The sequence below is a fragment of the Carica papaya genome, chromosome 3 (assembly GCF_054855325.1).
Source record: "Carica papaya isolate Zhongbai chromosome 3, ASM5485532v1, whole genome shotgun sequence".
Classification (NCBI taxonomy): Eukaryota; Viridiplantae; Streptophyta; class Magnoliopsida; order Brassicales; family Caricaceae; genus Carica; species Carica papaya.
The window spans coordinates 5220355-5246253 of record NC_142311.1 but is presented as its reverse complement, the minus strand read 5'-3'; the positions used below and the strand labels follow the sequence as shown (position 1 = coordinate 5246253).

General features: G+C 31.0%; 1 protein-coding gene across 1 annotated transcript; it reads right to left on the bottom strand.

Annotated features, from left to right (window-relative positions):
* Window positions 1–9530: 9530 nt before the first annotated feature.
* On the bottom strand, window positions 9531–11780 carry LOC110815866 (serine/threonine-protein phosphatase PP1-like). The gene is made up of 4 exons (XM_022043838.2): window positions 11413–11780; window positions 10110–10666; window positions 9867–10034; window positions 9531–9770 (listed from the first exon to the last, which is right to left on the bottom strand). Exons 1-4 carry the CDS (start codon window positions 11585–11587, stop codon window positions 9759–9761), a joined length of 912 nt encoding a protein of 303 aa, XP_021899530.1. The 5' UTR covers window positions 11588–11780; the 3' UTR covers window positions 9531–9758.
* Between the last annotated feature and the right edge of the window lie 14119 nt (window positions 11781–25899).

Sequence of the window (25899 nt, the reverse complement as noted above, 5' to 3'; positions counted from 1 at the left end):
TTGTATGGCCGCCCATGCAAATTGCTGATATGTTGGGAAGAAGTGGATGATAAAAAACTGTTCGACCCAAATCTTATAGAGGAGACTATAGCCAAAATAGTTAAGATCAGGAAGAATATTCAGACGACTCAGAGCAAGAAGAAGAGTTATGCGGATACTCGGATGAGATATCTGAAATTTGAGAAAGATGATTGGGTATTCCTTAAGGTCACTCATTTCAAAAGAATCAGTAGATTTAACAAGAAGGGGAAACTAAATCCCCGGTTTATTAGTCAATTTAAATTTTTAGACATAATTAGCACTGTCGCCTATAGACTGACACTGGCTCAAGAACTTTTCAAAATCCATAATATATTTCATGTGTCCATGCTACGCAAGTATAACCCGGACCCCTCTCACATCTTGGCCCACGAGCCTCTTTCACTCCAGGAGGATTTGTTTTATAAGAAAATACCAGTCGATATTGTGGACCGAAAGAGCATAATACTCCGCAACCGAAAAATTCCCTTTATTAAGCTCATATGGTAGAATCACACACCGAGAGAGGCCACATGTGAGCTAGAATCAGACTTCAGAGCCCAATATCCCTAACTATTTGATTGAGTGAGAGAGAGACAAATTTGAGGAACCAAATTTCTTTTAAGGGGGAGCGTAATACCCGGAATTTAATTTGTAATATTCAAATTAATATATATAATTTAATTTTTTATTTTTTAATTATTATTTAATGTAAAATTGGAGAAAATTATATAGAGGATGAAAATGAAAATAATTCTGGAAAAAATAGGTGAAATTTTGGATTTTAGATGTATTTTTTAAAGAAAATTCAAAAACTAGAAGTCAAAATATAATTTAAAAATATTGTGTCACGTAGGACGCCCAGTCAGCAGTCTTGACGAATTGAAGTGCACCGCATGGCGAGGAACACTGACACGGTACCACGCGGGAGTCCACGTAGGCGATCCGTGTGCCCACGATCAGACAGTCAAGATCTGTTCCCACGTGCACGGATAGTCTGGATCTGTTCCCTTAGATGCGATCAGACGACCACGATTTAACGTGATGAATGACCCAGATCTACTTAATATTTAAACGTGGTCGGACAGCCCAGATCAAATTGCGATGGACGGTCTAAATTCACTCCCTATTTAATTGTGATTGGACAGTCCAGATCAAGCGCGATAGATGGTTTAGATTAAAAGAGGACGAATATAAATAACATTTTTCATACCAAACCGTAACCTTAGCCAGCAGGCACCTTCGCTGGAGAAGAAAAGCCAGCCACTGAGAAGGAAGCCGCCCGCTGCTGTGCCAGAGCCACTTTCGACCATCAAAAGAGGTAAAAAAAAAATTTTTTTACTCGAAATTCAATTTTAAACACCCTCATAGCAAAATCAAAGCAAAAAGACCAACGAATTGACCGAAAATTATAAGTAAAGACTGGTGAAGTCGTCGTGGGAAATTACAAAAAAGGCCTTCGATAAGGCCCTTCTCGATTCTCGTTTTGCGTAATTTTTCCACTATCATAATCACCATTTCCTTCTCTACAGGTTGACTGAAGTAAAATACTTAACCGCAAAGGTGAGCCAGCGGAGTCGCCGCACTGGAGAACCCCACCACCGGTAAGTGTCGATTTTTTAATTTTTTTGAGCCAACCGAGACCCCTTAACGTATTTTCTCGCATGGATTGATACAAAACCGGCCGAAAATAGCCGATCCGAGGCGAACCGTTGCTGGAGCACGGCAGAGCTGCCGTGCCAGAATTTTGAAATTGGCCAAAAAGGGTTCTTAACACTGATTTTTTATTTTTTGGGATATTTCTAGGTACTTAAAGCACTTTTTAATCCCTAAAAAAATTTAAGGAACTCGGAGACTGCTAGTAGGCGCAGTCAACTAATTTAGCATTTCAGGCATCAATTAGAGTAATAATTCATCACCTTATTCTTTATTATGGAATTGAAGTCTAGTTAATAATAATATAGTATTTTGTGTAATTTAGAAAATATCCATAATTAATTATGAGTTACTAATGGAGGCAGAACTGAAAATATTCACTGATTGATCCTGTTGATTGATTTTACAGTTTGAATGCATGACAATACCTGATTGATTAATTTTATAGTTTGAATGCATGTATTGCTTGCCTTATGGGATTACAGTTAAATTTAAGAAACTGGGATGCAATTGTATTTCTTTGATGCATGTTTTGTTATTTTATGGATTACGGTTGAATTGGAAAACTGGAAATTAAATGTAAATGAGAAATTATTGAATTAAATGGATAGATGAAATGATAACCTTACTAGATATCCTAGGAGATGGTAAACAGACTGGGTACATAGGGAACCCTAACATGAATGTTACCTCATACCGGACGGAGTATGTGGATGACCCGTTTTATTCTCATACCAGATGAGGTATCGATGTTTAATAATTTGGCGCTCATACCGGACGGGGTATGGGGACAACTCGTTAATTGGAAATGATAAAGGAAAAGATTCACGCATTGTGGGGACATCCATATGAACCCCCATGGATACCAGTAGGTTGATAAAAGAGAAAATTATTATTCCAACCGATTGCATATGAAATTATGATATGTGTTATGTTATTGACTCTATAAGTTTTTTTTTTTTGTAAATCTCGCTACAGTAAGTAGACGGTAAATGATTTTATTTATGATAAAAGAATTTACTTAAATTAAGAGCTCCATTAGTTATTTTTATTGTTTCTACCAACCTTCATTTCTGTATCGGTGAGTAGCATGAAATTCTTACTAGGCTAATGTAGTTCATCCTTTTATTAACTATTTCATATCAAGAGGATCGGGATCCGAAGTCCGATCCACAAGAGGGTTGTGAGTAGGACGTTCAGTTGTTTATTTTTAATTTATTTCTTTAGTTATTAGTTGTTCTTTTAGAAGGGTTATTCCCGTAAGTCCTATTTGGTACTTTCAGTTATTGTGTCAGTTATTGTGTAAGGAATATAAACAATAACTATTTATTTTGCTTATATACTAAATTTATAATTTATTTCCTTTAGAATTTCCAAAGTCATTACACTTACTGAGTTAGTGTAGTTCACCCCTTTTATTACTAACTATTTTAGATCAGTATGATCAAGATTCAGATTCAGAACAGTAAGAAAATTAGCCAAAAAATTGCCTTTTTATTTTTCCAGTTTCGAGCAAAGATTGATCATATTAGTTTTCTTTATTATTTTTTTTCATTTATATTCTTTAAGGGCATTCTTGTAGTTTTATTGGACGTTTTAAACAAACTGTGCAAGAAATGTCACCCTAAACTCTAAACTGTTTTCACTAATTTATAAAATTCAGTATAATTTTATTCTCCTATTTTTGGGCTTTTACATACCCTTTGTATTCTAGAACTAGAATTGAGAACTATAATGAAAATAATAACAATAAAAAATAATTATTATTATATATTGTATTTTTTAATGTAAACTTGATTTTAAGTACATGATAAATAAAAGCTGAAGATGGATAAAAACTGGTTATGAAGATTAAACATGAATTTTTAAGAGTTATTTTAAAAGAAAAAAGATGCAATTACTATTATAAAAAATTCTAGTAATCATTCTAAATACAATTGAGAAATTTCACTTTTGATCGTAGTCATTAATCATATAAGTCCACAAATATATACTAATCTTTATTATATTTTTTCGTTATTTTAGAGAATTTGTCCATCAAGTATATAACATCTCAAACTCCAATATTTGTGGGTATAGACGTTAGCATAATATTTCAAACTAGTGGAACAAATAAATATTAAATACACAGCAAAACTACACTTTAATACACATATCTTGTGATAAAATAATTATGTGTTTACAATAATTGAGACATCTAAATTAATTTACAAATTTAAAATAAAAATTAACAAGGATTTCTTCACCATCTTCTATTGATATTGGACTTATTTCTCTTCTCCTCTAACCTGAATCGAGGTGAATTTGGGTGAGGTTCACGAGCTCAATAAGAAAAATGATCATATAATGGAGATTTACGTACATATACTCACGCAATATGTAAAATATAATAATATTTATAATCAAGAAAATGTCAAACAAAGCATTACAATCAAATACACAACAAAACAAATGATCACACGAAACACATTCTAATCCTCACTCTTTTAACCTAATTCTTATTCTCCTTTTAAATCACACTCACACTCGAAATATCACAATACACTCGAAATATCACATCTAATGTTTTATCGCACGATGCTGTTTATATCGTCATCAAGGAGAGACGAAATAAATCCCACATCGCATGAATAATACACACATAAAATCTCACATTAACCACAACACAATTACGTTTGCTAGGTGACCCACTCACAAACACCTATCCGTGTCTGGATTAGGTTTCAAACTCTATCCATGTACAAGTTCACCATTCCTACTGAACTTTAGCCACACACACATCCTCCCCTCTTCGATTCAGACTAAATGAGTAGGTATTCAGGATCCTTACACTCTACATTCTTTTCAAATTTCTCTCATTTTTAATTCACTTTTTTCCTACTTAAAATCTTAATTTCTATACATAATTAAACACAAAGACATACACAAAAAATATACGATATCATCGTGCACATAAGGACCATACGTTTCAAAACACTTTCTGAATCATTTTGTATTAGATCACACAGCTGACACATGATACTTAGATTTCTCATGCAACTGTACCAGATCACACAACAAGTATAATGCACCATACATCTACACCAGATCACGTAGCTAGTACAGTGCACCCAAATTTCATACGTACACACACTGGTTATACATTTCAGATGCATAACATATGTACACACATTTTAATACACACACATATATATTATAATGCAGACATGTATTTTCACTACATGTCTCAAACAAAATATATATTTATATTCACACACACACAATTTCTACAGATACATACGCACATGTTCATACTTAAATACGTACACACAATCACACACAACATATCATATATATATTTATTCACGTATTTGTTCTTATTAATTCTTTTCTTATCAATTCATATCATATTCATCATATATTTTTATATATATACACATACATGCGTAACAACATATATATATATATATACACATACATGAACACAAATAAATATAAATTAGACATAATAATTATATTCTTTTTATACTACACAAGTATTTAAACATTCACACATAATGCACTATACATATACACATTTATATAAATATATAATTTATATATTCGTACAGAATATACATAATTCTTACATACGATGTGATCATGAAAGCTTTGGGAATCCTTTATAACTCGTTCTATGGTCCTCTCAAAACTTCAAATACCATTTGGATAATTTTCCTATTTTATAATAGAAAATACATAAATTAAATTATGAATAATTTTAGAAACTATATTATGCGAAATTAGAAATAGATTTTACCTTTGGAAACACGGTCCCGGTCGCTAACGCTACCATGCGTCATCATATGCGTGTCACCAAAAATGTCAGACACTGATAATTGAATCAGCGCGCGTTGTTGCATGCAGCGCACTAACATCATATTTGGTCGCCACCCTTCCATTTTTCTTCCTTAATTTAATTTAATTTAATTTCTTTTTCTTCTTCCTCTTTTCCCATAACTCTTCTTCTTCTTTTTTTCTTTTTTTTTTTTCCTTTCTTCTTCTTCTTCTTCTTCTTTCTTTTTTCCTTTATTCTTCTTCTTCTTCTTTTTCTTCTCTCTCTCTCTCTTTCTCCTTTTTCTCTCTTAACCTGACCATGATTTTTTTCTTTCTTCTTCTCTTCCCCTTTTTTTTCCTTTATTCTTCTTTTCTTCATCTTCATCTTCTTCATCTTTCTTTTCTTTTTCTTCTTCCTCTTCTTCCCACGACGTCTCCCCTTTCTGCCCGTCTCACCTCCTCGACTGCCGCTCACTCCTCCTCCTCACGCAGCCAAGGCTCCTCCTTTCACTTCACTCTTTCGGCCCCGATCTTCACTCAACTCGACCTCCTCTTTCGCCCACTCGAACTTAGCTCTCTTCCTCTCTTTCTTTTTTCTCTTTTTTTTTTCTACTATTTCATTATATATATATATACATATGTATATATTGTCGCTTGGTTTGTTCTCCTTCTCTCTACATTCTTCTCTTTTTTCTTAATTAATTAATATATTATATATATATATATATATATATTTGTACCCAGTTGGTGCTCCAACTGGGTATTACAAAATACAACTTTCGGTATCTACTTTTAGTTTTAATCTTATACGCTTACTAGTATGCAATAGTGTAGCGCTCTAAAATATTTAAAATGCTCTTTTTTTTTCAATCTTCCATATCTATCTCTTAACAAGAACTCTTTTGTTATTACTTTTATCTCTATTGTTATTACCAGTGATACAGTGATCAAATATTAAACATACACACCATAGTAGTATAGCCACTATCATTGTTGCTACTGCAACAATTAATCCTGCCTCTTTTATACCATTATTTTTTATGTCATCATCATTATTTACATCATTGTTCCCATTATTATTTTTATTTTCACTGTAATCATTATCACTATTGTCGTCACAAGCAATTGTAGAGTCCATCTTGTTTCAAATCCTACCAGCAACACCATCTCGTCATTGCTACCCGTATCAACCCTTACACCATCTCGCCATTGCTACCTGTATCACCTCTTTTGTTATTGTTATTACCTTACCATCATCATCTTCATTGCCACAATTCTCTAATTCAAACCTTTTCTTTTGCCATTATCATCATCAACGTTATTATTTTTATCATCGTCATCAATGATGTCATTATTAACAAAGAAAAAAAATTACATGGATTTTATGCTATTTTATTTCTTTTTTATCCAAGTATATCAAAGATATAGAAAGATGAACATAGAACTCAGCCATACTCAACTACCTTCCATTATTCTTATTATACTAGGAGGTATGAAATGTACCCTAAAGTCTAAAAGATTTTGTTAATATCTAAAAACTAAACTATTTTATTCAATCAAATATGGATTATAGTGATATTAATATATATTACAGAGAATTTTTTTTGTAGCATTGATATGGATTTTGTTACAGCCAATTTTCAGGAGCGAATGAGATTACGTGTGAGCGTAGGTTAATTTGTGGTTGGCCCAATGCTTTCACATCGTTCATTATAAAATACTTTTGACTTTATATATGAATATATATATATATATATATATTTATATAATACAAAGTAAAGAGAGAGGAAGAGGCTTTAATAAACATCGTTCATTATAAATTAATTATTATATCTTATTAAGCTTCCTTTATTTGGATACAGATATATATAGTTCGATCATAAACTTCATATAGATCTATTATATAAATATATATACATATATAATCATCACCCGTTGAAGATATGCTTCTGTCCCACTTACAGAAAAGGAAAAATGAAACACGAAAGCTTTCCCAGAGTCATACCTGCTGGTTAATAATTTGTTTTTTAGAACAAATTATACAGGCGTCTTATTCGAATATAATTAAAATTAAATTTATTTCTAAAATAATAACATGATTATTTTACAAATTAAAATATGTTTCTTTACTTATTATGAAAGTACGTTAGCAGTTTTTTTGTAACTTGTAAGTAAATTATATTACAATATTACCTCTTGTTTATTATTTTACAATTAAATGATGACATAATTAAATTATTTAATATCAGCTGAAAATAGAGGCATTTGTCAAAGGTTAATTGTTTTAAATAAATTGAATTTTTTCTCTTTGCTACTCGCAGAACATGAGTTTAAAAAATTATAAAAATTATTTATATAAAATATTATTTATTATATATATAACCACTACAGAATCACAAATATTTTTAATAAAATATAAAAAAATTATATTGAACTATAATAAATTATCTCGATACTCATTTTACTTTCTTATAAAAGATTTAAAAGATAAATGGAGTGTGGATTGTGAAATAGAGAATCAAAAGTTTAAATAATACATAATTATAGAATTTATAATCAATTAAAATTTTAAATAGATAACTATATATATATATATTTGGAGTTAATTAAAAATTAAAAATTAGATTTATGCTTTCAAGAAATTAAATAGATACCTGCTATAAATATTATCACTTTTAAGTATATTTTTATTTAAAAATTGAAGTATATTATTACTTTTAATTTAAATGAGAAATGCCACGTGTTTTATTTTCTTAGATACATATAGATTTTCTAACGTCAAATTTTAGGAACTTTATAAATATATAATAAGCAAATGAAAAATCAAATACAAAAATAAATAAAGATTAAAAAGTAATTACGAAATATAACGAAAAATTTAATTTATACTGTTTATTTTATTCACAAATTAAAAAAAAAAAAAAAGAAGAAGAAACCAAGAGAACAACATCAGTTCATATTTAAGTGGAGTAATAAGATGGAGGTCCTGCGTTCATTCAATCCCATTTCTACTAGCAACCACATGCTTCGTTATATCAATAATTTTTGGAGACTGTAGTTATGATACATCTTGTTAAATGTTTAATTAAAATGGTAACAGCTAATACTTAAATATACAGTTGAAAACATGACTAATATTTAATAACTATTGATGAGGAAATCCCATCAACTTCAAATTAACAAAAAAATATCATTAAAAGCAATATATATGTATATATATATATATATATGTATCTTGCTTGAGTATCGAGAAAGACGATCAGATGTTGGCTTTTAAGGAAAAATAATGAAAAAAAGACAAGACAACAGTATCAGTAAGGAACCGGCATTGCATGGGTCTTCAATAGGTATTGATATTCAGCGGTCAGTCTTCCATATATATATATATATATATATTTATTAGTAGAAAGAGTGTGATACAGACGACAATGACATGGCATTACGCGTTTTCGATTTCCCCAATGATAATCACAAGTATTACACATTCATACAGTTAGTTTTAGTTGATGGTTGAAGTAATTTCTATGTTATGGTGATGTGATGGATTGAGCAACAAGTTTATGCTTGGAAATTTAGAATAAATCTTAGGGTAAACAACAGGATTAAGGTTAATCTTGATTTATTTATTCTTGTTTTAATAATATGAAAATATAACCATCAAAATAGCGGAAGCATAAGAAAGAAGAGTCAAGGGGCATCTTGTGATAATTAATAACAAATACTATTTTTTATTATTGACAAAATAATATAAATCAAAGTGGTCCAACTTCCAACTTTAGTTATTGAAAGTTAAAATACACAATTATACCTTGGAATTAAATAAATTCAAACCTCAAAATAAATTCTTAGTAGGTCTGCTTTGAACTGAAACCTAACTTATTGTAAGGAATGATTTTAATGGAATAAAATATTTATGTAAAAAAAAGTTAAATAAAATTATTTTTGTTATGGACAATGAAAGCTTTAGCCCAATTCAGAGCCCAGCCCACACGTTATCTGTTCCGAACGACACCGTTTTTGTCGTTTCTGGCTTGCACAATGATGGTAAGCAATTGACATGATTGTTTAAAAAATAATAAAAAACATTATATTATTATTATACACTTTACAGTAATTTGAAAGTAGGTGAATTGTTATCAGAACATAAAATAATTGATAGATTATTTCTTCAAAGAAGCATATATACAATAGATTTGATTTTAGTTGCTGACATTGACTTCACTCTGGCATTTCATCTGTCTGCCATTTCAATAACATGAGATATCTTGATTGTGCAGGTTGGCAAGGACTCAGAAAAACCTCTGGAACATTATTGATGTGGTTATTTAGTCCAGAGTTAAAATCCATGTAGCTGGGAATGAGAAAGACAAAAGACAAAAGACAAAGATTGAATATACCTTGATTCTAGGAGTGTAAACAGGCTTTAATACATGAAAAGAACACACTAAATTCTCATCTACGCTCATCATGGCACCAGCATTCTCAAACTTTTCACAGTAATTAGGTGCTGAAAATATGGTCACAAGACCTCTATCAGCAAAGAATTCGTATCCATCTTCCACAACCTGCAATATCGACGAAAAGGTCGTGAGTGGAAGGCACACTCAACCACCTTAAGCGAAGAACAAGGCGAATCAAACCTGGTGGGCTCGGCAGATTAGATCAAGATCATGCTTCTCAAGAAACTCCTCTACAATGTCAGGACCAAAAGCATAGGAGACCCCCCTTTTACTTTCAACCCAGCCCTCGGACCTACAAGGATCAGACCACAAGAGATCACATAGCAAACCAGATTCTGGAACATCAGTAGGCCTGCCTAAATTCCTGATCTGACCCAAATTTCGTAACTCGGGAGAAAGCCCACCATGCACGCATAATATCCTGTTATCGATTAGAGCTGCCATTGGAAGGCAATCAAAGCAATTTGTGAATATCTTCCACAGTCTAAGACTGTATCTTCGTTTACACTCGTCATAAAATCCATAAATACGGTTTAATCGGGCACATTCATGATTGCCCCTCAACAGAAAAAAGTTTTCAGGATATTTTATTTTAAATGCCAAGAGAAGACATATTGTTTCAAGACTTCGTTCTCCACGATCAACATAATCCCCCAGAAACAAGTAATTGGAACGAGGAGGAAAACCACCGTATTCAAAAATCCTCAGAAGATCAGAATACTGACCATGAATATCTCCTGCATGACATAAGAAACAGAAAATAAGACACACATCCCAAGTTATTCTTCTTCCATGTACTCAGACAACGTAGCTATTGAAACAATATGTCCAACAAAATTCCTCAAATACAATTTCATATTCAATGTACTATTGTCCTACACCACTCAATGTACGTATTATATTACAAAATGGAGGGTCTAGAACCGTGTAAATGCATGATCTCCAGCAAAAGCATTTGCGTATCCAGGTAACAAAAAAGGTTTGAACATCCAAAGAAGTGGTATCAACTAGGGATAATGAAAAGCAGAGTTATGAAATTGAGAATATGTGAACTTGGAAGGCTGTTTCCACAGCAGGAATTCATAATTTCAACTCTGCTAAGCTGGGTAAGAGAATATGTGACCACAAAAAAGTTGCAGAGACTTAGATTTAATAGAAAGGACCTGTGTCCCACTTGAAAGGAACATACTTTATCTTATGTTTGTCGGTGAGAGGTATTTTATGCTTTTATCATCAGAAAAATGTATTTCGCTCATAAGACACGAACTTATTCGTGCGGAAAAAAAAAAGAAAAGAAAATGAAGCAGTAGAAACAAACATCAATCTCAACCAGAACCTCCACAACATCAATGTCAAATTCAAAATTTCTGCAAATTATACAACACTCCCACACCAGATATAAGCTTGGAAGTCTCAAAACCCACTTGAAAACGATCGTATTTAGGAGGGAATGAACACATTGGAGGATTGGGGAAGGACATACCACATACGTTGATGGGTGCGTCAAGCTCCAATAGGTTTGGCTGGCTTAAGAAGATTTTCCGGGACACCACACAAAGTTTCCTGATGTCAGATTCATACAGATTCACCAGCTTGCCAGGTTTTCTTCTACATCCAAGTAATTGACGGATGACATCATCAAGAATTTCAGGGTCCATGGCTATGCCTCTATTATTTTCTTGGCCCCGCTGCTTGAGCAGGATTTTTCCTCTGATTAATGCACGTTGCGGATGTTTATTTAAGAAAGAATAAGAATGATGTTCAGCTTAAGCAAAGGCAGAAAACAAAGAGGAAAAGCAAAGAAGAAGAAGAAGAAGCATAAAGGAACATTCCATGCTTAAAATGGTTGTTTGTGTTATAGATGGAGAGAGGAATGTTGACATGAAGAAGAGGGAAAATAAACGCATGATACATTGAGTAGAAAAGAAGACGTTGAAACGACAACCATTTTCTTTTTTCTCCATTGTTTGAATTTCATAATTAATATGAGGTTTGAGTCATAAGATAAGTGATAAGTAAATATATTTTTTATTTCATTTATAAACAAAATATATTTTTACGCACAGACTATATTTGAAAATATATTACTTATACCAATTATTTTTCAGTTTGATAATTAATATATTCTTCTCTCTCTCTCTATATATATAAATGTGTATTTGAATTGAGTTATGCTTCAAATATGAGATTCTATTTTGATAATGTACAAGTATATATGAATTTTTGGTAAAAATTTATTAATATACTAATTGTATATAAGTAAAATTTATTTTTCTATAGTATTAATTTTTATATGTTGTTAAAAAATTATATATGGTACATAAATTAATATATATTGTTTTCATATGAAAAACGAGATATACTTTTTATATGCTGCCAAGTAGAATCAGAACTAAGAGGAAAAAGGCTGCAGGCCACTCGGCTACTTTTCTTTTCTAGTTAAAGATTTTTATTTTTTTATAGATAAAATTAGATTCATGCATATATACAATTTTTATAATTATATAGAAATAAATAAATTTTTAATTAAAATATAAAAAGAAAATTTACTTTTTATTCATATATAAATATTTAAAAAATAAAAAAAATAATATACATATAAGAATATATATATATATTTTTTTTCTTATTATTGTTATAAAAAGAATTGTGTCACAAGGATGTGGTGTAGTGTTACAAATCACATTGAAAAAAAGTGTTGTTCTTTTCTGATTTTGCGTAAAAAAGTATTTAAGTATTTATATGTGGAAATTATTTATAATTTTTAAAGTACTTTACAAATGGAAAATTTGTGGGAAAAAAAATTACTAAAATATCAGGGTGAATATGTTGCACAACAACTTACTTCTACCATTTAGATAAGCTATTTTTAAAGATGTATTTTAAAAACGTATTGCGCATATTTAGAATGTAAAATAATTATTTATTTTTTTGTTTTTAAATATGCATCAGTATTAAATATTGTGTTACAGTATATTATACGGGATCTAACTTACATTTTATCTTTTGAATTTCGAATATATTCGATTCATTACATCATTAAAGTCTTGTAACTTAATAACTAAATAATTATTAAATTTTTAAATATTATTTCTTAAAACAAAAAATAATTGAGAAGTCAAGAATATTAATCATCTTTTTTTTTTTCTTAAGTTAAATTTAAAATTTCTAAAGAGTTTAATATATATACACTCTTAAAGAGAATTTCTTGATATTATTTTCTTAAAATCCTTTATGCTTTCTAAGAGATGTGAGGTAAATATCTTGTTAGTATTTTTGAAAGAAAAAAAAAAAAAAAACACACAAATTATATGATTAGGTAGATACACTATTAACTAATATCCGTAAGAAATATTGAATATGATAGCGAAAATCTTAAATGAGTTGCTTGAGGAAGAGGACAAAGTTATGAAAATTGCTAGCCCAACATTTATACGTCTTGGTTACATTTCACACTAATTATTTTATACATTTTAATTTAATTACATGTTTTGAATCAATATATCTTGTCTAATTAACTTCTTTCTGAGTATTACTATTTTTTGCTTTAACTTAATTATTAATTTGTCTTTTTATTTTGTGTATCCATATATATTTGAATTGACAAATAAAATTTAGAGTATAAAGCATAATGACTCTAAAATGTACATTCAAAAGACATGAATTTAACTTCATCCATTTGATACCCTAGTGATTCGTGCCCAAATGTCACATCTAGCTCATTTCTAAAATATAGTGCACGTAGAAAGTATGTTAAAATAATGGGATACATAATCTATAGTAAAGTTCAATTTAGGACAAATCATAATAATCTAGTCCAACTCAATCCTCTATCAAGTTGGAAGAAAGACCAATATTAATTATATCATTGAAAATTAAGTAAGAGAAATTTTGTTCTCCCTTTGTAAAAATCAGTAAAGATTAAGACTAAGACTAAAAAAAAAAAATCAATAATGGTCTAAGTGAAGGGAAAAACTGAGATTAGCCAAAATTATATTAGAACGTCTCAACTTAAAACAAAAATATAATTTATTATATTTAAATCTTATTAAAATTAAATTTCAATTTATTTCTTTAAATAAATAATAAAAGATATATCAAGCGATAGATTTAGTACTCATTTGAACCCATATTTCTATTTGTTAAACTCATTTCTCAAGCGACCCTTTTTAACGTTATAATATATTTTCATGTATATCACATGTCCCAACCCATAAATCATGATGTCAGGCCGACGAGAACAAAGCAAAATTCAAAAGGGTATAAATCAGTGGGAGACACAGAAAAGAGATTGGAGATATTATGAATGCTCTGTATTTTTCAATGAGTGTTAAATTTATTTTTTTAATATTAATATTTAAATAATTTAAGTAGTTCTTAATATTGTTGACGTAGAATAAATAATAATTTAAGAAAAACAAAGCATATTTTTAACAAAAATTTCCATATTTTTGAGAGTAGTTAAATTATAGGACCAAAAATAGTTTTTACTATGTTTACAAACGTAATGTAGTTATATTAAAACCTTTAAACTAATTTTGAACATAGTTAGATAAATTTAGATAAATAACAGTTTTGTTATAGTGGTGATATATACGTATATGTATATTGCTTAAACCAATGTATATCTTGCTATATACATGTCCTGAAACACCAATGATCAGGATAAAAGTTGACTCCAAACGACAGCACTAACAAATAGTACATTAACTTAGAATTGAGGCACAAACAAGACTCTTTTTAGTAACAAGTTTGGTGAAATCTGAACATCTCCTCCTAAATTAATTGATAGGAATACACTGTTTGGTAGTGTAACAACAAAATTCTATATATATATCTCGAGAACAGAAACTTACCAGCACCTACTAAACTAATATGTCTTGAAACACCGGAATTAATTATCTAATTTTTCAAAGATAAATTCTTGAAGCTTAAAGAAACAAAGAGAAAGATAGCTCTAAGTGAGACAAATATGTTGTTCGGTTACTTAAAATCCTTAACTACAGTAGCCAAATTCCTTAGACAACAGTGTACACCATTAGCTTTTGATATTCAAAAGAACAAAGATTCTGAAAAAAATCACCAACGTCATGCTGAAATTAATCCTGTTGAACCATTTTTTGGTTGGCATATGCATTTGCGAAGCTTTTGTTTTTGTACTTATAACCAGGTGGACGTTTATATATTTTATAACATCTCTCTCTCAACTATGTGTTCATAGATTTTATAGGGAGTGCAAAAAGACAACATCGTAACCTTGCCTTTTAAAGTCATCAGCTTTTGTCATGAATGTCATTTAAGCCACTTGATTCGTCTCTATTAACTTCAAGTTTATTACTGACTGACTGATACTCTTCTTGAACCACAAGGGAAAGTGTTTTATTTATTGGTGGAATTGAGTCCGACAAAGTAATTGTCTTCAAATCATTAAATCCTGTGAGTAAGGATATAACGTTCTCCATCTGAAAGTAATTTTTCAACTCATTAACTCTACGACATGGGAACTTCCCACATGAACATCAACCTAGATTTATTATGTTCTTCCCACAAAATTTTTAATTCATGAAATAGAGGGTAATTTAATCTTGATTTTGAACATCACTGATCAAATCTCATTTCAACTGGAAAATCTAAGGACTTTTGCTTTATTGAAAACAGTTTCGCAGGTCAATCCATATTTTGCGAGTTGATTTAGAGAAAATAATACTTACTGAAAGTTCTTTTGAAATGGAGATTAAAATTTAAGAAATTAACATATTATTATTATAAATCCAAAATTAAAGAAATTTAAGTCTCAATAGTTTACTTCATCGATAGAGTCGTTGATAAACTCCAATTTGTTTTTTACGGCAACGCTATCGTCACGACTCGATTCCAAAAAACATAGTTTTTTCTTATTGATGGTATCGATATATTCTCCAATTTATTTTTTACGGCAGTGCTATCGTCATTTTTTGTTAGAAAAAAATTTATTTTTAATTTTTAATTGAAATTTTGAAGAAAATTATATTTTCGATGTATTTGAAAACTTTTTCAAAAATTAAAAGTAGAAATAAAGAAGAACATATTTGAAAAAAAATCTGAAAAACTGGGATAAAAATAAAAATAACATAAATTTGGCCACGTGGACCGCCATGCAAGCAGCACGGCCGGTCGTTGTGTGCCGCGTGGCAGACATGCAGACATGCAGACACACGTCCACACAGGGAGCCACACGGATGATCTGCGTGCCAACGGATACAACGACTAAGATTTTTTCCTGCACGCACGAACGATCCAGATCCGTTTTCTCTTCAGGCGAGATCGAACAATCAAATTTAATCTGATCATGCGGTCCATAGTAGTTCCCAAAATAAGAGCGATCCAATGGTTGGGAATGGGCCACGTGTCCTTACACAAACGACCAAGATCGACCCGGAGAGGGTATTTAACCTCTCTTCCCAGAAAAACCCTAACTCTAGCCGCAACAGACCTCGCCGAAGAAGAAGAAGAAGGGCAATCGAAAGGAAAACCGATCATCATCACCACTGCACTGAAGTCGTCGCTGACACTGGGGAGGTGAGTTTTTCACCCTTTCGCTTCAAAATTTGATTCTAAGCATCCCTATATCCATATTGACACTAAAAATCCAAAAAGAAAGCTAAAACTTGAGAGCGGAGCCCAACCGAGCTGCTGCACCTGTGACCCAAAACTACTCCGGTGAGCCCGATTACACTTTTTGTTCCTTTCAATCTTTCGATCATTGAATTCCTAACACTTTTCTGGTATAGGACGACCAAAGAAAATCCTCGACTGCGAGAGAGGAATGGCGGAACTGCCACACCAGAAAACCACCCCATCGGTAAAGTTTGGTTTTTCCCTTTTTTCAGCCAACAGAGGCCACCTAACCTCGAATTTTGTAGGTTTTCGCACAAAATCGACTGAGATTGGCTAAAACTGGCTAGACTGATAAGAGAAGCCGCCGTAGACAGTGGAGCCAACGCTAGAGCACAACGGTGCCACTATGCCGGAATCCTAAACTAGTCAAAAAAATTTTAAAATCCTTATTTTTAGTCTTTTTGTGGTATTTCAGAATATGTAATGTGTGTTTTTGGTTTTCGCTGAAAAAAAACCCAAGAAATCAAAAAAGTGCCAGAAAGTGCAGTGAAAAAAGCAGTTTTTCGAATACTGACCCCATGTAAGAATCTCTCACCCTTTTCTCCCGTTACGGTTAATTAAAGTTTAATAAATAATAACAAATTAATTTGTGAATATTAGAAACCCTTAATTAATTAAATACAGGTTACCAGTGGAGCCGATAACTGGTCAGTATGAAATTATTTATTTTATCTACACTGTTCGTATATTGCTAGGCTGTTATTGTTTGCTTACTGCATGCACTTTAATTCATAGTTTTAATTCAGGTTAACTAATACAACTGTCATTGGAATTGATAAACATGGTCTTCAGGCAGCTTTTGGATCAGTTCATCATAGTGTTTATTGATGATCTCCTCGTCTATTCAAAGAGCAGAGAGGAACACGTTCAGCATCTGATGCAGGTTTTATAAGTTCTCAGAAAAAAGAAACTATATAAAAATTGAGTAAGTGTGATTTTTGCTTGAGCAGACAACCTTCCTAAGGCACATAATGCCAAATGATGAGGCGTCAAGAAATCCCGAGAATGGTGAGGCATTGATGAGTTGGAATAAATTGACTTCGATTAAGGAAGTTTGAAGCTTTTTTGGCAGGACAAGTTATTACCGTATGTTTGAGAAAGGTTTTCAAGCCTAACCGCCCCCTGACCCCATTTACAAAGAAAAACCTCAAGTTTGAGTGAAATGATAAATGTGAAATGAGCTTTAATGAACTCAATAAGTGATTGACTACCACACCAGTTTTAACTCTGCCAAGTGAGACAAGTGGATATATAGTATACAATGATGTGTCCTACCAAGGACTAGGTTACGTTCTGATGCAGCATAGAAAGGTCATAGCTTATGGGTCTAGCCAGTTGAAAACTCATGAAAAGAATTATCTCACCCACGACTTATAACTTGTCATCATTATCTACGCCTTGAAGATCTGGTGCCACTACTTGTATAGGAAGACATTTGAGATTTATACAGACCATAAGAGTTTAAAGCATATATTCACCAAGAATGATCTCAACATGTGTCATAGGCATTGGATAGAGCTCCTTAAGGATTACGATTATAAAATCTTGTATCATCCGGGAAGGATAATGTGGTAGCCAACACTATCAGTAGGAAGAGTGCAAGTATGTTGGCTCACATAATGACTTTTAAATGCAGGGTAATAAAGGTTGCACAATAGATGCAGCTCCGGGATTTGAAAAGGACCATATGTATGGCCTATTTAACAGTCCAACTCGAATTGATTCAGAGAATAAAGAAAGCTCAATTGACTGATCACACCTTAGCTGCTTTTAGGAATGATACAGAACAGGGTTTAAATTCAGAATTCTGAGTCTCTGTCGATGGGTTACTCAGATTCCAGGATAGGGTATGTGTTCCAAACGACAGTGAACTGAAATGGGATATCATGATAGAGGCTCACTGTTCAAGATTCACTACGCATCCTAGAAGTACTAAGATGTATCAAAACATGCGACCCTAATTTTGGTAGAGCGGGATGAAAAAGAAAATTGTTAATTTCTTCTCCAAGTGCCTTATATGTCAACAGGTCAAGGTAGAGTATCAACATCTAGGCAGGCTACTTCAGTCATTACCAATTTCGGAGTGAAAATAAGAATATATCACTATGGATATTATAATAAGGTTGCCTAGGACACGTTCTAGGCATGATGCAATCTGGATAATTATTGACCGACTCAGCAAGTCCTCTCAGTTCTTGGCCATTAGAATGACCGACTCATTGGACAAGTTAGATAGAATCTATATTTAGGAGATAGTTAGACTACATGGAGTTCTGGTGACAGTGGTATCAGACAGAGACCCCAGGTTTACCTCTCAGTTTTGGACAAGTTTTTAGTAAACAATGGGAACAAAATTGTCTCTTAACACAGTATTTCATCCTCAAATAGATGGACAATCAAAATGAGTCATTCGTACACTAGAGGATATGCTCAGGGCTAGTGTTATAGACTTCGGAGGACATTGGGACGATCACCCACCCCTAATAGAATTTGCCTACAATAACAGTTATTAAGCAAGTACTGGCATGGCTCCGTATGAGATATTATATGGCCAATCTTGTAGATCGTCGATTTGTTAGGAAGAGGTGGGTGATAAGAAATTGATTAGTTCAGACCTTATAGATGAGACTACAATGAAGATAGTTAAAATTAAGAAGAATATACAGATAGCCCAGAGTATGCATAAAAGTTATGCAGACACCCGAATAAGATATTTGAAATTTGAGAAGGGCGATCGAATATTCCTTAAAGTCACCCCCTTTAAAGGTATCAGTAGGTTTGGAAATATGAAAAAGTTAAATTCTTGATTCATCGAACCATTTGAGATCTTGGACAGGATTGGGATGTCTGCCTATAGATTAACACCACCCCCATAATTATCCAGAGTCCATAATGTATTTCATGTGCCTATGCTACGCAAGTAAAACTCGGACCTCTCACATGTCTTGTCGTATAAGCCACTTTTACTTCAGGAGAATTTATCCTACGAGGAGTTACAGGTTGGTATTTTAGACCAGAAGAGTAAAGTACTTCTCAACAGAGAAATTCTCTTCGTCAAGGTTCTATGGTAGAATTACTCGAAAAACGATGTCACTTGAGAGCTAGAATCAGACTTCAAGGCCCAGTACTTCAATTGTTTAACTAGTGAGAGTGACAAATTTGATAGACCAAATTTTCTTAAGAGGGAGCGAGTTATAATCCCAGACCCGAGAATTAGACCCGGGATAATTAAATTATAATAATAAGATAATTTTTAAAAAAATTTAACTTTATTTTTTAATTGATATTTTGAAGAAAATTATATTTTGGATGTATTTGAAATATTTTCAAAAATCATGACCAAACTAGAAATAAGGAATGACCTATTTAAAAAGAAATCTGAAAACTGGGGTAAAAATAAAAATGACATAAATTTGGCCACGTGGATTGCCATGTCAGCAGCGCGGCTGGTCGTCGTGCGTCGTATGGCAGACACACGGACACGCATCCAGGTGGAGAGCCACGTGGGCGATCCGCGTGTCAACGGATCCAATGGCTCAGATCTCCTCCCGCGCACACGGATAACCCAGATCTGTTTTCTCTTCAGACGTGATTGAACAACCAGATTTAATCCGATCGTGCGTCCCATATTAGTTCCCCAAATAAGAGCATTCCAACGGCTGAGAATGGGTCATGTGTCCCTGCACGGACGACCTAGATCAATACGAAGAGACTATTTAACCTCTATTCCCAAAAAAATCTTAACCCTAACCGCAACAAACCTCACCGATAAGGAAAAGAAGGGTAGCCTGAAAGAAAGCTAACCGCCATCACTATTGCACCGGAGCACCGCCGACACTAGAGAGGTGAGTTTTTTCTCCATTTCACTTCAGATTTCGATTCTAAGCATCCTCATACCCATATCGGCGCCAAAAAGCCAAAAGAAAAATAAAAAATCGAGAGCAAAGCCCCGTCGAGCTGCTGCACCCGCGACCCAAAATTGCTATAGTGAGCCCGATTTCGCTTCTCATTCCCTTCAATCTTTCAACCATTGAATTTCTAACACTTTTTAGGTGTAGGACAACTGAGGAAAATCCCTTACTAGGAGAAAGGAACAGTGAAGTCGCCGCACCGAAAAATCACTCCGTCGGTAAGCTTCGATTTTTTTTTTATGGCCAACAGAGGCCACCTAACCTTGAACTATTTAGGTTTTCGCACAAAACCAGCTGAAATCGATCAGACCGAGAAGAGACACTACCATAGGTGGTTGAGCCGATGTCGGAGCACGACGGTGCTGTCGTGCTGGATTCCTAAACCGACCGAAATACGTGATGCGTATTTTTAATTTTTGCAGAAAAAAATCCAAGAAATCTGAAAACTACCAAGAAGTGTAGTGAAAAAGACGATGTTTCGAACATTGACCCGATGTAAGAATCCATCACCATTTTCTCCCGTTATGGTTAATTAAAGTTTAATAAATAATAACGAAATAATTTGTAAACATTAAAAACTCCTAATTAATTAAATACATGTCACTAGTGAAGCCAGTAACTAGTCAGTACGAAATTACTTATTTTATCTACACTGTTCATATATTGCTAGACTATTATTGTTTGCTTACCATATACACTTTAATTCATAGTTTTAATTGTCTTTCCGTGAATTGATTTACATAACCGTTTTATCTCTATCTGTTTATTAATTTGGAATGAATGTTCTAATCATGTTTTTCTTAGTTGTTAAAGTAACAATTTATATTGTTTAGTTAATTGTCGTTCTATTGTTCTATAAATATGGAATGAGATGGTTGTGTGTAATTGGTGGTTAGGTGATGATATGAACATGTATGTAAAAAACTTACCAGGTATCATGAAAAATGGTGTACGGACCCGGTACATAGTGCAAACTCTACCGTAGACACTACTTTAGTCGAACGGGGCTGAGAAGCCTCATACCGGAAGGGTTTGGGAAGTATTTGTTCACCCTAATACCGGACAAGGTATTGAGGTAGTGGTACGTTTAGAACCAATTATCGAACGGGATATAGGGACGATCGGTTAATTAATAAATTGAATATTGGGTCCACGTCTAGAGATAACCCCTATGGATCCCCAAAGGTACTGGTAAGTAGGTAAAAATGTGAAGTTTGACTATTATTGTTTATTAGAATGTATGATGAATTGTTATCTTGATTATTATCTTTACAAATCGAATTTAAGAACTTAAAAGGTGAGTATGAAGCGTATGTTTTTAAATTAAATGAATTTACCTAAAAAAGAATATGGTTTCATTAGTTGTTTTATAATTTTTACTAACCTTTAGTTTTCCGTATCGGTTGTTAAATGTTGACATTCTTACTGAGGTTGTGTAGCTCATCTTCTTATTTAATTATTTCATATTAGGAAGACTAAGATTCGGATCCTAAATAACAAGAAAGTTAACGACTAAAGATTGTCTCCCGCATTCCATCAGAGTTGCCCTGCGGAGGTTGGCCTTATAGAATTTTTATTACATTTTATTTCTGTTATTTTAACTTTTTTTAAAAGAATATTCATGTAATCTTACTGAATATTTTAATTTACTGTGTAAAAAATATAAACTATAAACTCTCAATTGCTTCTGCTATAATTTATTAATTCAATATTTTCATTCAATAAAATTATAAGCTTTTACATGTTAGTTCCTAGATATGTATCAACGTGTATTGTTGTCCGTGGGTGAGAAGCTGCTCATGCTTCGCTTGTGTACTTGTGGTAATAACTTTAAGCTTTTTTCCAGGTCATCTTTGGTGGGCTATACTTGCTTTTTTTTTTTGTGGTAAGATTAGTGCAATTTTATATAAATAAGATATACACATCACAATTTAATTTAATTTTGATAAAATTATAAAAAAAAAATCATATAAGTTATTCTAGAAAGTTTTAAATTACTGAAATTATTTTTTATTTTTTAATATCCTATTTTATGAATTCTAAAAACTCTTCTATTAATTTAAAAAGTTTTAAATAAAAAACCATATAATATATTCAAATTAAGAAAGAAAAAAAAAACAATTAATTAAAACTCATATTAGAGGAGGGATGCAGTACAATTTGAATGCAAAATTAATAATTACAGATAGCATTTTAAATTTGGTCCGTGACCCTCAGTCATGAATTGAGATGATAATTTCTGGAATAATCATAATTACAAAAATTCTGATTCAGTCATTCAAACAGTGTAATAAATCCGTATCATATAATAATTATTATATCACTAATACATATAATGAATCAAACATGTCTTAAATGGTTTTGCATGATGATTGGCCCATGAACGCTTCTTTTTCTTTATATATAAACATGCACAATCATCTTAGTTAGTATAAAAAGAAAAACAAGTAAAAAAGAAGAGGACCCCACGGTTCTTGAAAAAAGACAGCAAACGAAATCACTCTCAAGAAGTATAAATACATATATATATATATAATATAATATGCTAAGATGAGCCAAATCTTTTCCCACTATGGAGAGTACAATGCATAGAGTTGGTATCCCTGTGTGGCAATGAATTGAACCAAGCCACGTCCCTATTATTAAAACAATCCATGAATTATCCCTATTCCTTTTGTATTATAAGTTTTTCTTTTGTCTCTTGTTTGGTTTATTTTGATATATATATATATATGTGTGTGTGTGTGTGTGTGTGTATATATATATATAGGGTTCTTGTCATATCCCTTTGGAAAACAATCTAAGCTTTGAGGAAACCACCCAAAAGGCGACCAAGTTCGATTAATCTTTGTTTTCTATGGAGAATCTACTTTAATGAATGATGCGTCACGCCCTTATTTTACTTTCTAAGTTTCATAAAACACACAATTGAATACCTTAGTTTGAATTGACTAAATTATATTTTATTTTAACCATGGAACTTTTGTAGTCAATAATCACGTGACCAATGATATTATTCTATGCATATTTAATCAATTAATTCGATTTTATATCACTATATATATATATATATATACTGAGGAATCCAATCTTAAATTGTTTTAGGAATTATTATGGACAACTAACAGGACTCTTGACTGAGCTACCCCCTTCAAAGTGGCATGTCATGTCATGCACATGATCCATATATTTATATATATATATATATATATTATTGCTTCTAAAACCACCAGCCAATTTAATTGAAGGTTAAACATAATTAAGGGTTTATAAAAATATAATTAGGACGAATAAGAAAATACTGAATTATCATATGTAAATAGATATATGTTTTATAATGTTAATAAATCTATATAGAGTATATTGGATATATATCGGTCCAACCGTTTGAAAAGGTTGAAGAAGGTACGTGTGTATATATATATATATATATATATATATATATATAATGTGTATTATATGTAGACTTTTGAGTTGAAATGTGAGCCGATCGAAATGATTGAAGTTTAGCCTTTTTGCTCTCTCTCTCTCTCTCTATATATATATATATATGTTTTTTTATTCATACAATCCGCTAATCTTGCTAAGTAATTATATTATTTTTTCCCGTCATTATGATTTGGAGCTAAATATTTATTATAGTTAGCTCACAAAATATAAATATAAATAAAGTTATAATTAATAGTAAAACTGTTATGGATCTAAGTTATCTTTAATTATAACTACTGTGGGTTTAAATTATTATTTATTGTCATTAATAATTATAAAAATTATATACGAATTAAAATTATTTTCTCTTTTTTAATTAATTAATCATTTTCATTAACTACATTACACATAACATATAATTTTTAACAAAAAGTGGACTAATATTGACCCACCACCCTTTCTCACTGTCACAATTGATAAATTATTACTCCTTTCCTATTAGAAATATAATATAATACATACAAAAAAAAAAAAAAATTTGAAAATTTTTTTTTAAGTTATTTTAAAATTTTAAAATAATTTATATTATAATTTTTTTTTTTTTTTTAAATAAATTATATTTAATTAACTGTCATCTAATTTTATTTTATTATAATTTAATTCATATTATTTTTTGACATTTGTAGTTTGACTTTTTATCATTTTATATAAAAATTATTAGCTTTTTAAATTATTATCTTATATTTTTTATTTTGTGATAATTTTAATTTTTTTTAACTTTGAACTTCTTTATGTTCATGCTTAGAAACTCATATATATGTCGATATTTAAGAATTAATAAATTTATATAAAATATTAAAATTCAACATAAGGTAGTATTAAATTAGTAGAGAAAATTTAAAAATAATAAATTATAATGAGAACTATATACGGGATCAAATGTAAAAATAAAGAATAAAACAAGTTAGTACAATCGAATACAAAGATGTGATCTCTACTTCGATAACCTAAGTTTGGTTTTCACATATAATTCTAAAAATAAAATTATTATTTTAACAATCAAAAAATTGCATATAGTAATTAAATAAAAGACAATATTTGAATTTTTGACTATATATTTTCTATATATACTTTTAACTTAGTAAATTCATAAGCAAGAGAAATTATTATTTTTTATTAATATGTAAATAATAAATTTGAAGATAAACTATAGTTTAATCTTCTGTAACTTAATTATATTACAACTCAAATCTTGTGATTTTTCTTATAACTCTACACTTATTGTTTAGTTTTGATATTTTTCATATTACAATTTTTTTTTCCTTAAGAAAATAAAAATAGGAAGAAAAAAAAACACTCATATTCACATATTTTGACATCATAATATCATTTATTAGTAGGCAAGTAATCTAGCTCAAATAAAAATTAGAATACGCAGCTCATGCAGAGATAGAAAGTAAAAGAAATTTTTTTATCGAAACTTTTAAATTCTCTTAAGAGATAAAAAAAGAGAAATTTTTTCTTCTCTAACTTAAAATGAGAATTCGATAATATTATTTTTGTGTAGCACAGAAATTCATATTTGACACATTTATTTTTAATTATAAGAAGGAGAAACTTTTTACATCAGTGAAGGATTTTAGTTCTATTTGTTGTATGTAAACATACTATAAATGATTAGGAGGTTGGTGATAGAGTTAAAGGCCTTAATAATTTTTTCTATCTCTAATAGGAATACAATAGATATTGTTAAAGTTGTGCGTGCATTTCTTTTGAAGATGCTTACGGATATTGTATTTTTTTTACCTTCATTAATATGATGATGAATGAGACATGTAGTATTCATTCAAAAATTAAGAACTGTTAGATATGAAAGTATTTTAGTACTAAAAGAGAAATATTTTATTAAAATATTGAATATATTTTGATAAATTAGATAGATATTTTTAAGTAATAGATGAATTTCTCTTATC